General features: G+C 55.8%; 5 protein-coding genes across 5 annotated transcripts; 3 read left to right on the forward strand and 2 right to left on the reverse strand.

Moving 5' to 3' along the window:
• Positions 1–568: 568 nt before the first annotated feature.
• Positions 569–1,159, reverse strand: G647_01276 (uncharacterized protein; the record flags this gene model as incomplete). Its single annotated transcript, XM_008724676.1, has 1 exon — positions 569–1,159. One exon carries the CDS (start codon positions 1,157–1,159, stop codon positions 569–571), a length of 591 nt encoding a protein of 196 aa, XP_008722898.1.
• A 2,729-nt stretch (positions 1,160–3,888) lies between these two features.
• G647_01277 (uncharacterized protein) lies at positions 3,889–5,521 on the forward strand (the record flags this gene model as incomplete). Its single annotated transcript, XM_008724677.1, has 4 exons — positions 3,889–4,099; positions 4,148–4,446; positions 4,500–4,621; positions 4,678–5,521. 4 exons carry the CDS (start codon positions 3,889–3,891, stop codon positions 5,519–5,521), a joined length of 1,476 nt encoding a protein of 491 aa, XP_008722899.1.
• A 1,004-nt stretch (positions 5,522–6,525) lies between these two features.
• Positions 6,526–10,206, forward strand: G647_01278 (uncharacterized protein; the record flags this gene model as incomplete). The annotated part of the gene is made up of 3 exons (XM_008724678.1): positions 6,526–8,957; positions 9,005–9,611; positions 9,664–10,206. The coding sequence occupies 3 exons, from the start codon at positions 6,526–6,528 to the stop codon at positions 10,204–10,206; spliced, it is 3,582 nt and encodes a 1,193-aa protein (XP_008722900.1).
• Positions 10,207–10,891: 685 nt separating this feature from the next.
• Positions 10,892–11,566, reverse strand: G647_01279 (uncharacterized protein; the record flags this gene model as incomplete). The annotated part of the gene is made up of 1 exon (XM_008724679.1): positions 10,892–11,566. The coding sequence occupies one exon, from the start codon at positions 11,564–11,566 to the stop codon at positions 10,892–10,894; it is 675 nt and encodes a 224-aa protein (XP_008722901.1).
• Positions 11,567–12,481: 915 nt separating this feature from the next.
• Positions 12,482–13,257, forward strand: G647_01280 (uncharacterized protein; the record flags this gene model as incomplete). The annotated part of the gene is made up of 3 exons (XM_008724680.1): positions 12,482–12,650; positions 12,704–12,780; positions 12,832–13,257. 3 exons carry the CDS (start codon positions 12,482–12,484, stop codon positions 13,255–13,257), a joined length of 672 nt encoding a protein of 223 aa, XP_008722902.1.

Genomic DNA, 13,257 nt, shown 5'->3' on the forward strand with positions numbered 1-13,257 from the left:
GATCTGAGCTGCCCCAACAGCAGCCGTACACATTTTCTTGTATCCATGGGCGCACTTGGTTCTCGCTTCTGTGGCAATTTGAAACCATACAACGGAGCTTAAGGGCCTGAAGGAACAGATTTCCTGCGTGGGATACTATGGAAACTCCAGACTACACAGTACTACGAGTGTGGTATCATTTCATTGAACTGGGTGCGGTGAAGAGCCATTGATGATCATGGGCGATTTTCGGGTCATCAGTCGCCAACTAGCGGTACTTTCGCGTCCTTTGGACTACTGAACAGTCGATGGTTCTGATACTTCTACTCAGCACATCGAGAACAACAAGACACTGAAGTGGTGAAGCATTACAACGTGGTATGAACTGCACATTGGCTCAGGAGTCAGTCGTAATTGCACAGTCTTACTTCAAATATGGTGTAATGGCTAAGCCTATAACAGCGACGAGACTCATTAACCGTGTAATAGGACGCCTCATATTTTACCCCCATCCTCTGGCCATGCTATATTACACTCCTCCCTCCATCTTAGTCGACGTCGCTTTGACGTTCAGTCCCCAGTGATACTATTACAAAAAGGCCACCATACCAAGAAACAAGCTGCCAAACACTCCAATGGCGGGCACCGTGTACCCATTGGCACCATTTCCAGCGTCGCTTGTCGCGGAGGCGGAAGCACCGCTTGCAGCCGAGGATGCAGATGATGCAGCGCTGCTGGCCGCACCTGAAGCTGAGGTCAAGTAGGAGGAAGCCGCCGAGGTGGCACTGTTGACGACACTGTTCTCTGCGGAACTGGCGCTGGCGAGAATGCTGCTGATTTGGCTTGAGATACTGCTTTGGGCCGAGCCTGTCGCTGTCGCGGCCACTGATGACAGGCTGGCAACATCGGATGCGGCCGAAGCCGAGATCGAGGAGACTTGAGATTCAACGGACGAGATCAACGAGTTGACGTCCGACGACACGCTGGTGCCGAATGAGGATGCCAACGATTCTGCTGAGGAGATGGCTGAGTTGGCGCCCGAGGTTGCAGACCCGAAAGCAGAAGTGGCATCGCTGGCGAAGGAGGAGGCGAGTGAAGTGGCTGCTGAGACGATGGAGCTGACGTCTTGAGCAGCAGCGCTGGCCGCGAAAGCCAGCACGATGGACTTGGAGAAATGCATGTTGAGGGACTGTTCGAAGTCACGAAGGAGGTACGACTGTTCCGGCGGCGAGTCCTGAGTTATGTCTTGGGCTGACGTTGAAAAGAATGACTGCAGAAGGAGACACTTTTCAGCCATATATACCCAGTACGCTGTCTCTCCCCAGGTGACGTTTCGCAGGATATTGTGGGAACAGCACCAAATGAGCCACAATCATCACGTCTGTTCTCCAAGCCGCATGTGGGCCGTATGGGAAACCTACAGCCTTGCAGGAAAGTCCTGTCCAAAAAAGGATGCAGCCCGGTCCAGCCGGGCGTCTGCTGTCCTGGTCGAGAAGTGAATCTATGCGAGTTTATTCGTGACCCTGGCGCAGATCGCCGGCTGAGCGTGTTTGTATTGGCCGACAGAGGCCTTTGGAATCCACAATGGATGTCAGGGGATGTCTCGAAGCACAGCCACCGCGTCATCTCGCCACTCCGGCCACGCAAGCCTTTCCTGTTCCTCGAGCTACACTTCTCTTCTGGGCCGCCTTAGAGCGTTTCGGGTTGCGCAGCAACTGGGGTTTCTGGGCACCGGTCAGGCAAGCGGACTTACCAAAGACTGTGTAACCCGGCCTCGGACTCGCGCCACATTCGAGTGCACTCCGGACTACGGAGTACCACAGTCCGCGACGAGTGGACTACTGGGTACTGTTGGTCGAAGATTGAGTTGACTTCGGGCTGTCTGCAGGACAACCAGATGTCTACGGAGTACCACACCCGGATGTCCATGCTGGGGGTCTTTTCCTTGGTTTGGGGGTTGAGGCCTTCCACGCCTTCCCACCTTCCCGTCCTTGGCCATGAATATGGCGTCAAGCCTCACGTCGAGTATGATCGTCGACCGGGTTGCACTCCGCTCTTCACAGTATGTCCCCGCAACTCTGGGATGATTCGTGGACGTACAGAGTACGAGTACGAGTAAGTTGGTAAGTGGGCGAGGAGTCAAGAATATGGGGACATTGCATTGCATACTCAAACATGCTGTGTTTATTCGGTTCATTAACCACAGTTCTTTGGCAAATGCCATCATTCCTCATCCGGCGTCAATTAAGTTTTGCCCATCGCATACTGTGGTACCTAGGTCCCATAAGGCACACCATTGCTGACCATTTTGAGGGCACTGAGCAGTAGCTGCATGTGCATTCGGAAGAAGCAGCACAGAGGGCAGACGTCGGGGGCTCGGTGTATGCAGCGTATTGGAAACAATTCTCGCAGGATCCAGGACCTCACTGATATCTGCTGACACCATCACCCAGCCATCCACATCAAGATTACCTAACAAGGGTGATGGCCATCGGGGCCGCCACGCCGCTGTGGCTTGACCGTCCTCCAGCAGGCAATCAGCCAGCGCAAGCTTGAACGATTCAAAGTTGACCAAGGGATTTCTGGGGAACTACGGAGTACTCCGTAGTCATTGTGGCCAAATAGTACGAAGTACGGGGTACGATTACTGCAGGGACTTTTGCAGCTCTCCAGCCACGAACAACCGTTCTACGTCGTCACAATCCGAGCATGAGTAGGTGGTGTATATCCCAAAGCAATGTCGCAGTCCGGGCAAAAGCAATGTATGCGACCGCATCAGTGATGACCATCCGCCATTGTGGTCGACGAAGCCGGTAGCAATCACCCCTTCCGTCGACTCAAGCCCACCACTGCAACGAGCAGGTTGGCGGAAATTGCCTCGTTTCCGGAAAGATCCGAACACATTGCTTTGATAATGAAGGTGGTCTTGAAGACCAACGGACTGCCCGCCCTCTGTGGTTTTATGCCCGGTGTCACGCCGGCGAAGCCCCCGGATCGACTACATTGGATCCGGGACACCCGAGCCTAGCCGTTGGAGAATGCATACGGAGGTACGGAGTACAGAGGACCTGCTCTGTACGAGTACCATGCAACTCGTGAGAGCAATGCTGACTCTGGTTGGCTTTAGCTCTCGGAAAGCATACAGGCCGGTACTTCGATATCAGCAGCATCCTGTGATTCAACTACAATCCCTGCTGCGATGCCTACTGTCTTTTGGGGCCCCTCGGTCAAGCCGCTGACTAACAAAGTACAACGCCGTCTCACACCACGACGTGACGATGCAAAATCCATGGGTGGTTACTCTCCTGGGTATATCCGCTGGCTGAGCTATGCCCAAATAGCAGAAAAGTCAGCGCTAGTATGATTGGATCAAGGGGCAGATCGAGAAACCAAGAGTCGAGCGACCTTCCAGAATCCGTCTAACTCGGAAGCTTCAATCGTCGTCCCGAAAATCAAACGCACGCCGTTTCAAACTGCCGGGCCAAAACAGCCTGGAAGTTCAGGCACCGACGAGAGTTCAAGAAAGCGTTCATCTCAGATCTTTGGCAGCTTGATATTGCGGCCGAACCCACCGTTACATTATCAAATGCCATTTCAATCAATACCTGCCGCGCGATACTCCGTATACCCGCACAATTTCCTGGGAGCTTTCTTTTCCGGGCCTCGTCTAAAACCTTCGTCCCTCTTCCAGCAAGACTGGTTTCGTCTCCCCCTCCTCTCTCTTGCCCAAGATTTGAGAAAGTCTCGTATCTCGATTGATTTCGGACGCTCATACTGTCCCAGTGTTGCCCATTTTGTCAAACATCAAGGGTAACCGGATGGCACTGTCGTAACAAGCATCGCAATGATTTACTCCCGAATCGCAACAGCTGCCGACTCGGCGAAGAAGCAATCAGCTCTATCAGGCTCATGAGTGCTCCGGATTCCCTGAATCATGTTCGACGGCTGCATCGCCGAACCGGTCTGGTACAAGTCAAGGACAAACATAATGCACCATCGACCGAGAAGTCCGCGACCAAGGCCAAGCTGATTATCACGCCGCTGGACTCCTACCGACGTGAAGCCTTCGCATCCTACCCGTCAGGAGGTGGAGATATGTCGATAGAGAGCGTTGACGAGTGTAAGCAGATACACTCCAGCACACGAGGGTCGGACTGACGGCCCGCAGATATTAGCATATATCGCAAGGAAGAGCTATGTCTCAAGATCACTCCGGACGTCGACCATCCTGTGGTATCGGTCGTCTTCCCGATGTCTATGCAAGACCCTGACCTCTTCAAATGCGTCCTCATGGCAGCCCAGAGTCTACATGACTGGCGCCGCGACCCTTTTCACGTCAACCGGTCCCATGAGATGCTCAAGTTGCACAACGAGGCTATCCTGTCGGTGCGCAAGCGGTTGAGCGCACCCGAAGCCCACCTTGACGATGGTGTTCTGGTCGCCATCACCCACCTCATGGTGGCCGATGTAAGTCAGCTACTGCCACCACCATGGTCTGAGCCTGACTCTGAGTCCACCAGTCATGTCGCCGCGACCTGCTGTCACTCAAAGCCCATCTGAAAGGCGCCAGACAGATAATTAGCTTACGTGGAGGCCTGAGCAACTCGCCTGCTCATCTGGCGGTGAAAGCTATCGTCAACATGTAAGCCTTGCTACCGGAGCACAAACCTTTGTCGATGCAGGCTGATGTCTAAGCAGGATGGAATTCTACATTGCGCTTGGCCAATATCTCCAGATCAGTCCAGATGACCCAACCTCGATCCCCGCGAGGCAAATCGAATTCGTCCAACATCCTTTTCCGCCTGACATCTGCCGCGACGTCGCTAAGCTTCCCGTCGGTCTGGCGGAGGTGGCGTTGACCGGTCATCTGAGCGTGCAGTGCATAAAGCTGCTGGCTGAAGTTGCCTCCTGGGTGCCCTTGGTAGATGGTGCCACTACTTCGGCCGAGCAAGCAGCAAACTCACGGGATCGATACTGCCGCCTTTTCGCCGAGCCCAGAGAGTGCTCGCGTAACGCCATTATGCTCCTCCTTGACCTCAGGCGGTCAGGGCTCCCGCCAGGATTGGAGCATGTCATTTGTCTAGGTCTCGCTATTGCCGTGCGCCATGTCAGTGGAGAGAACCGCACAAACATATTCGACACGGCGTCGCTCGCCGCGTTGACCAAGGGTGCCAGGGCCATCGACAGCCCGTCGGTAGCAGACTCCGAAGTCCTCATCTGGATCTCCTTCCTCGTCAGCTGGCGTACTTACTCTGCTAAGCCCATTCCCAGGGCGGACAAACTCCTCGACTACGTCTTGGAATCTTTCCCTGCTTCGCGGACGTGGAAAAAAGTCTCCATGATCTGTCGGAAATTCTGGTGGTTCGAGCGCTTTCAGTCCGAGTGGGAGGAGTGCTGGCGTCGTGCGGTCACCAGACAGCAGCAACGATCCTTGTCCGAGAGCAGCTCGCACGCGGTCCGGAGTCGAGAGGCGTTGTTCGCCGCTTCCTTGCCCAGTCCGGCGTCTGGTCGCATACATTCGAATGTAGACGAGGTCGAATAACACGCGCTGGTGGGCATGAAAACACCATTCTCACGACCCCCCGGTCTAAGCCTACTGTGCCTGCGCTATGGCGAGGTGGATATCCGATGTTCATGTCAGAGTGGACGTCGGTCATTAAGACTGAGCTCAGCGGTCGCAACCTCCACGCGAACGATTTAGACGATGCGTGGACTTTGCCCGGGGCTGAGGCGCCCGTCACTGTTTGCTGGCACAATGTGTGGAGGTACACATTTGCGAGTACGCCGTATCTCTCACGAAGTAGAACGATCTCGGGAGTTCAAAGTTACTGTAGCTACCGTCTAGAATTAATTGCGCCCCATGCACGCGAGTTGACCTCTGATGTGATTCCCAAGCGAGCTTGACTCGGTCTACGGAGATGCGCTGATGCCGCAGATCGACACAAGATCTTGTCTGCGTGTCTGCCTTCATCACGAGAGGGATGTGGCCCTGTCCGCGAATCAGAGGCCCGAAGCCGCGATTGACGCCCGAGGACGTGGGGCACGAGGGGCGCAGGAGGAGCGCAGTCCTTGGATAGACACGTCTCCAAGCGCTTGGTTGGGGCGCCTACACGCCTTGGACTCCCACTCGCAACTACTCGTAAGCGGCACGGGCAGGATTCCAGATTCCATTTGAAAAGGGGAGCGAGCGAAGGCTGAGCGCTGGCAGCCTTTACAAGTCGTCAAGCGCACGTTCGTTCGCTCGCTGGCTCATTGAGCTCAACACAGAGTGAGCGCTGATTGAAGAGACGGTGACGAGCCACCGCCGTTCCCCTCCTCGACTTCCTCTCACTTGCTCATCTTCCGGCTGCATCTCGACTCATCCTCAACTCTCAGGTTGGATTTAGCATCAGCCAACCCCCGCCGCCGTTGCTAATTCCGTGGCCTCGGCCGATCGCAGTCCGTCACCTGGTCATCCTCGACGACATCGAGGCCACAGGCCGATTCACATATCCTGCATCTGTCCTTCCTATCTTCCAAGTGGACGGCCTGGCCGGTCCTTCCGCCATGAGTGCGTCCGGGCAGCAGGGCCGTGGCGACGATGAGATGTTCCTGAATCGATCGAACAACCGCGACTCGCCAACCATTGTCGAGCCGCTGCGCATCAATAAGAGGACTTCCAGCGCATCGTCTGGCGTCCCTTCGATCACAGGAAAGCAGAGTCCTGCTCCCCAACAGCCGATGTACCCCATGCCCTCCCTGCCCTTCCCCGACGACCAGTCGCGGCAGCAAGCTCAAGCCCAGGCCGCGGCCTCGGGCCCTCGATCCAACGGCGCACCGGTCCCAAACCCAAACCCGTACCCATATCCATATCCGGATGTGAGAAGAGTGACATCTCCCCAACTGCCAGGAAGTGCCGACAGCGGCATAAGGCAACAGGCAAAGAGGACGACATCAGGGGACGGACGCACAGGCCAGACTCTGGCCGAGCGTCGCGGCACGCTACCAAAACCTCTGCCAGAGTCTCCAGGTCCAGATGCTCCAGAGAAAGACGGTCTGTTTCAGCGTCCAGTACAACGCAGCGACGCTCCCCATACTGCCCCTCTGCCAGGCCAGGGTCAGGGCCAGCAGCCGTATTGGCCCCCTCCACCTGAAGGTGCTTCATCTGCGGCTGATGCTTTGAGCCGACTCAAGATCCGAGATCCTTCTTCAATCAATCGGATCAGTTCTACCGCTTCGACGTCGACTGTGCGAGCCCAGAGAGGATCTCCACCGCCGCCAGAGACACCCGTCGTGGCTCCTGGCGCCCGACCGCAGACTGACATCGAAGCCCGCTACGCGGCCTCGGGCATCGCGGGAACTGCAACATTGAACAGCCTTCAAGCTCAGAGCCTGGCTGCCCAGCAGAGAGCCGCACAATATGGCGTACCTTCTCAGCCAGCCCAGCCACAGGCGGGCCAAGCTCCCAGACGGCCTTGGACTCCGACCGAAGACCCAGGCAGCTCTCACCATCCGGCTCCTACAGTCTACCAAGGCATGGAAGAAGCGCGCCCGTTGACTCCTCCCTCGGCCACGACCTCGACACACCGAGCTGGACCGCTGCAGTCCCCAACGCGGGTACCACATCCCGTCGAAAACGAGCTGTCGAGGCTGCAGCCGCATGACGAGCCTCCGCCCGCATATTCTCAGGTTCCGGGTGCTCGAGGTGGGTTCCCGGGGGAGAAGCAGAGACGAAGCATGGTCGGTGCGGCGCCGGCGCCGGCCCAAGGACCGGCAGCGGCAGCGGTGCCACCGTCGACGAATTCAAGACCAGGAGCCCTGGTTCCGAACCAGATGGACCATCCTGCGTTCGCAAATGATCCTCGGCAGGCCACCCAAAGCCCACATCAGGCACAACCAATCGTGAACGGACAGATACAGCACGCGCAACCAGTCATGCCGCCAACACCCTCTCAATTGCCCCCAGCATCTCCTCCACCACTTCCGGAGGGCTGGATTGCACACCTCGACCCTAACTCTGGGCAATATTACTACATCCATCTACCAACTCAATCCACGCAATGGGAGTTTCCCAAAGGTCCAACACCTCTCAACCTCAACGAGACTCCATTGTCACCGGTAGCGAGTATTTACCAGAATCCACTCGCTTCCCCCGGCTTGTCCTTTGCTTCGAAACCACTGGCCTCGCCTGGTCTCCCAATGACTCCCGGCTATGATCAGCAGAGCGTGATGGGCATACCCGGACCGGCAGCCTTTACCGGACCGCCTCCCAGTGCTGGTGTGGACCTGTACAAGGTAGTGGCGACCAACGGCGTGTACTTTGGTCCCTACCTTCGATACGCCAACATGGACATCGACCGAGGTATTTGGTTCGGCTCTATCCTCCTGGTCACAGATGCACCCCAGCCACCGACGATACATTTGCACCAGAGTGTCGATTTGTCTCCCAACCCGCGCCAGTTGAAGGCTCACAAGATCTCGACTCACCAGCGGTGGACATTCTACAAATACGACATCGACATCCGCATGGAAGAGTCCGGACCTGCCAAGTGGACGTATGCCATCACCTCGCATCTAGGCTGTACAAGATACGAGTTCTTGGTCGCTGGAAAGCACGAGACCAACTGGCGGTTTTTCTGCACCTCCGGAAATGACTTTTCCATCAACGTCAGTGCCAACGAGCGTGCCCGGCTAGGAGGCGTGGGGTTCATGTGGAAGGATATCATGCAGAAACACGCAGAATGTGGCGGGTTCCACTGCCAGATTGGACTGGGAAGCCAGATTAGCGCCGATAGACTGTGGAAAGAGATCCCGTCTCTGAAACAATGGTTGGCCACGAGCGGGAAGGAGAATCGTAAGAACGCGGTGTGGACTGCCGCACATGAGGAGGACGTGACGCACGCATATTTCCATTATTACACAAGTCACTTTGATCAGCCCAATTTGCGCGAGGCTTTTGCCCAGATACCCCATATTTTGACGATTGATGATCATGACATGTGGGTGATAACCGCCTCCTCAGCGCGCTCGAAGCTAACAGGTGCAGATTTGACGGATTTGGTTCTTACCCAGAGTACATGCAGTTCAGCAACATGTTCAAGAACATCGGCCGGATCGGCATTGAGATGTACCTCCTGTTCCAACACCATACGACATTAGAGCTCCTCCGAGACGTGGCCGACGATCGAGACCTCTTCACCATCACGGGCACTGGATGGCACTTTGTCAAATTCCTGGGGCCGGCGGTCGCTGTGGTCGGCCCAGACACTCGAAGTGAACGGACTTCGCACCAGGTCATGGCAGGCCCGACCTACCAGGGCCTCTTCCCGAAAATTGCCCTGCTGCCTCCAACGATTCAGCATTGTCTCCTCCTGCTTGCCGTCCCCATCGTCTATCCACGCTTGGACGCCGCCGAGTCCATCGCGCACACTGTGGCCACGGGGAAGAAAGCGGTAACGGGCGCGTACAACGTGCTCGGCAAGGTGACGAGCTCTGTTGCAGGGGTGGTGGGCGCGAAAGGCGCTGTCGGATCTGGGTTTGACTCGGTAAAACGCGCTGTGGGCAAGTCCGGATTGATGGGAGGCATCTTGAGTCCGTTTGGCGACATTGATGTTCTCGACGAGTTGAAGGATCTATGGACCCATGATTCCAAGGTACGTACATGGCGATTCTTTTCGTTGCATTCGTCGTTGACTTGTGTGAAAGGATCTGGAACGGACATACTTTATCCGCACGCTCCAGGGCATTGCTCACCAACGGTCCATCCGGGTGACCTTTCTCTCCGGCGCCGTCAACACTTGTGGTGCCGGCTTGGTTCATGACCCGTCTCACCCATCGGACCACAAGACGATGTATCAGCTCATTTCGTGCCCCGTGGTAAACACACCAGCACCGGGGTACGTCATGAAATTGTTGAACAACAACAAGCCCCTCTACATTCCCGCCAACGGGCAGCGGTCGACGCCTTCTCAACCGACGGACACGAAAGAGGACATGATGGAAATCTTCACCCACGACGTGACGGGCCAGCCGACCAACAACCGCAAACTGATGGCGCGGCGAAACTACGTTGCGATCGTGGTGTACGACCCTGAAGTGGTCAATGGCACGTTCGGCCAGACGGGCATGAAGAGAGGTTCTGGCAAGTTGAGTTTGGCCGCCGACTTTTTGGTGCAAGGTGAAGGCGCGTACGGGAATGTCGTCAAATATGGTCCCGTGGTGGTTCCCAGCCTGGAGTACGGGCGTTGAAGCACGGTTGGCTTTGTGCGTAGGGTAGCGATGGGATTTCTTCGAACTGTCGAGACAGAGATCAAATGAGATATGGTACAGTACCTGGTGCCTACAGAGCTTTTGCTCAAGGCCGAACCCCGCGACCCGAGTGCATAAAGGTACCTGGTATCGAGCGTCGACCGTTGTTCCAAGTACGCGGCGAGGGCAGGTACATAGGCAGAGCATCCAAACCATGTACTGTAAGCCCTATCTGTCAACGATAGCGCCAGTGGACAATGTCACAGAAGAACTTCTATCTCTTCTAATTATTCCTGAAGAACGTGGTCTTAGAGGGTCTGGTCTGTATACAGCACCACTTGCGTAGTCTGTCTGTTTGAATTCTTTGGTTCTTTGGATGGCGCGTCAAGGATCTATCTTTCGCTGAGACTTTATTCTAGTCTTTTCTTGGTCATGTCCGTAATATCGGCGGCTCTTGGACTGGTGTCGTTGAGCGGAGCCCTCTCGCATAAGCTGCAACCATCGTGGTGGCGTATTGGCCGTCGAACGCCGCTTCTTTGATCGTCGAGATGATATGTCGTCCTGCCTGAGTACAGTACCTGCTCTGGCTCTCGTTGTGATACTACGCCTTCCGATTTGACGTGGATTACGCGGAGACGATGTGACGTCCGAGGAAGAACGGAGGCAAAGCCTTCGATTCTTAACGTTATAACTTTTCTTGCCTCTTCGTCATCACCCACAGTCCTTCGGCTTCAGTCAGCACCTTGCCGTCTTTGTCTACAATTTGTCCCCTCGACAACCACTTCCGACCTTCTCTTCCCGCGAGCCAGCACCGCACGAGGACATCGCTCGGCGTCGGGACGGGTGCGCGGTAGGTGACATTCAGGCTGGCGGTGAAAAGAGAGTCTCGGGGACCTGAGACGTGCTGGTGATGTAACATCACACACAACCCCATCATCTCATCGAGGATGGCGCAGGCCATGCCACCATGAATGACGGACGGGTGGCCATCAAGACCTGGGTGGCCGAGTGCCAGAAGCATGATACAGTCTGGATTTTCAGGCACCTGTATCACCTCGTTGTGGGATGTTCTCATTTTCAATTGTCCTTTGGGACTTTCGGGCTGAAACGGGAAATCTTTCAATTGCAGCGTGACCAGATGAGGGATGGTCGACGGGCTGCTGATGGTGCGCGAGAAGAAATAGTCCTCGCCCGATGGTTTGAGCACGCGGGAGAAGGTAGGCACGGCCTTGTAGAGGGAGTTGGAAAGGTGCTTGTTCGTCCACTCGACCGATGCGAAGTGTCGGCGGGCATCTTCGGAAACTCGATGCGTGGCAATGAATTTGGACAGGAAGTCCATCTGTTCAGTTTGTGGTGCCATCTAGAGGGGTTCAGTGTTTTGATGTGTTATACATCGGGTGTGACTACAGCAAGAGCAAACAGGCTGCGAGCAGAAAAGTCGCGTTGTACTCGTAGCTACACCATCCTCCCACTCTCACTTTTGAATCTCCAAAATCGATGGAAACGGGAGCAATCCCGAGCGTAAGCCTCGGTTTCGATAACACGTTGACCGTAGTCTGAGCCTTCTGAATGGTGGGATCTCGGCGGCCGGATCTCGTCTGCTTGGAGGATCCAGTGTCCGCCGGCTACGGCTTTTGGGGCTTAGGGCTGCCTGCAAGATTGTCCGCAGTGGAGGGTGTCAAGCGATGCGCTGCCCCGGTGATTGGCGCGGCCCTTAATGTGTTTTAGAAATGAGCCAGCGTGACGAGTTGAGAGGTCGATGCGTGCATGACCCCAGTCAGTTACCGTTCACTTCTGGTTAAATAGCGGCGCTAACCATCAAACGGGCATAGTGGGTGATAGGATAGCGGCATCATCAATGGACATGATACCAGCCCTTCACTGCAAGTGGAAATGCGCAGGCCTGCCGCGAGTCTCGCAGAAAATAAAAGAGCCACGCAAGCCGGCACCACCTCGCTCTTTCTCCAAGCTCTATCTCAAGCTCCAGTACCCAGTAGTACCATAGCAACCGCACGGCATCCTCATCAGAGCATCGAGTCGCAGCCGCCGAGCTCTTCAAAAGGTAAAGTTGAGCTCCCCACCAAGTTCCCGGATGCTCTTTCCCCATCGCATCTTGCACTGATCGACTATCGAATTCTGCCAGACCACTTCCTGCTCCCACCTTCTCGTTCTTCCAAGCACTTTTCCCCTCTCTCATCCTCTACACCGATCAACAGTATCTGAGCATCGATTGACACTCTGCATTGACAACAGACTTCTCCATTCCATCGCCATCATGCAGTACCAAATCCTCCTCGCAGCTTCTCTTGCTGCCCTCGTCCATGCTCAGACCATCGTCACCTCCAGTGCCGCCTCGGTCGCGGCCTCGACGACCGTGTCGCAGGTCATGCCTCCCGCCGCCACCCAAGCGTTCAACCCCGCCGGCATTGACCCTACCACTGCCTGTAAGAGCTGAGAATCAACGGACTTGATCCAGGGAAAATGCTGATCACAACAGTCAACTGGTGCCACGCTCAGCTGAACACCTGCCCTCAAATCTGTGGTGGAGCTGCTTCCCAGAACCAATGCGACCAGGTTAGCTACAATCTCTCTCACATCGATGTTACTTGACCGCTGACTCGCCAGAACGCCTTCACCTACACCTGCATATGCGCCAATGGCACTGTTCCCGACTGCACCGCCTTCACCCAGACCCTTCCGTTCTTCATCTGTCAAGAAACATATTCACAGTGCATCGACGCCCACCCTGATGATGCTCAAGGACAGCAAACATGCACTGAGAACATGCAATGTGGTACCCGCAACGCCACTGCCGAGGCCATCGCCCAGACCTCTGCTGCAGAAGCGTCTTCGGCCTCTTCTACCTCGACCTCTGCTGCTTCTTCAACCGCTGCCTCCACTGGGGGCTCGGCTTCGGGCTCCGCCTCCGCCTCCGCGTCTGAAACCGGTGCCGGTGCCACGCCCTCTAACGCTGCCGTCCCCATCTCTCAGCAAGCTGCCACTGGCGCCTTCGCTGCTGTTCTGATGGCTGCCTTCAAGCTCTTGGTCTAA

This window comes from Cladophialophora carrionii (genome assembly GCF_000365165.1).
Source record: "Cladophialophora carrionii CBS 160.54 unplaced genomic scaffold supercont1.1, whole genome shotgun sequence".
Taxonomy (NCBI): Eukaryota; Fungi; Ascomycota; class Eurotiomycetes; order Chaetothyriales; family Herpotrichiellaceae; genus Cladophialophora; species Cladophialophora carrionii.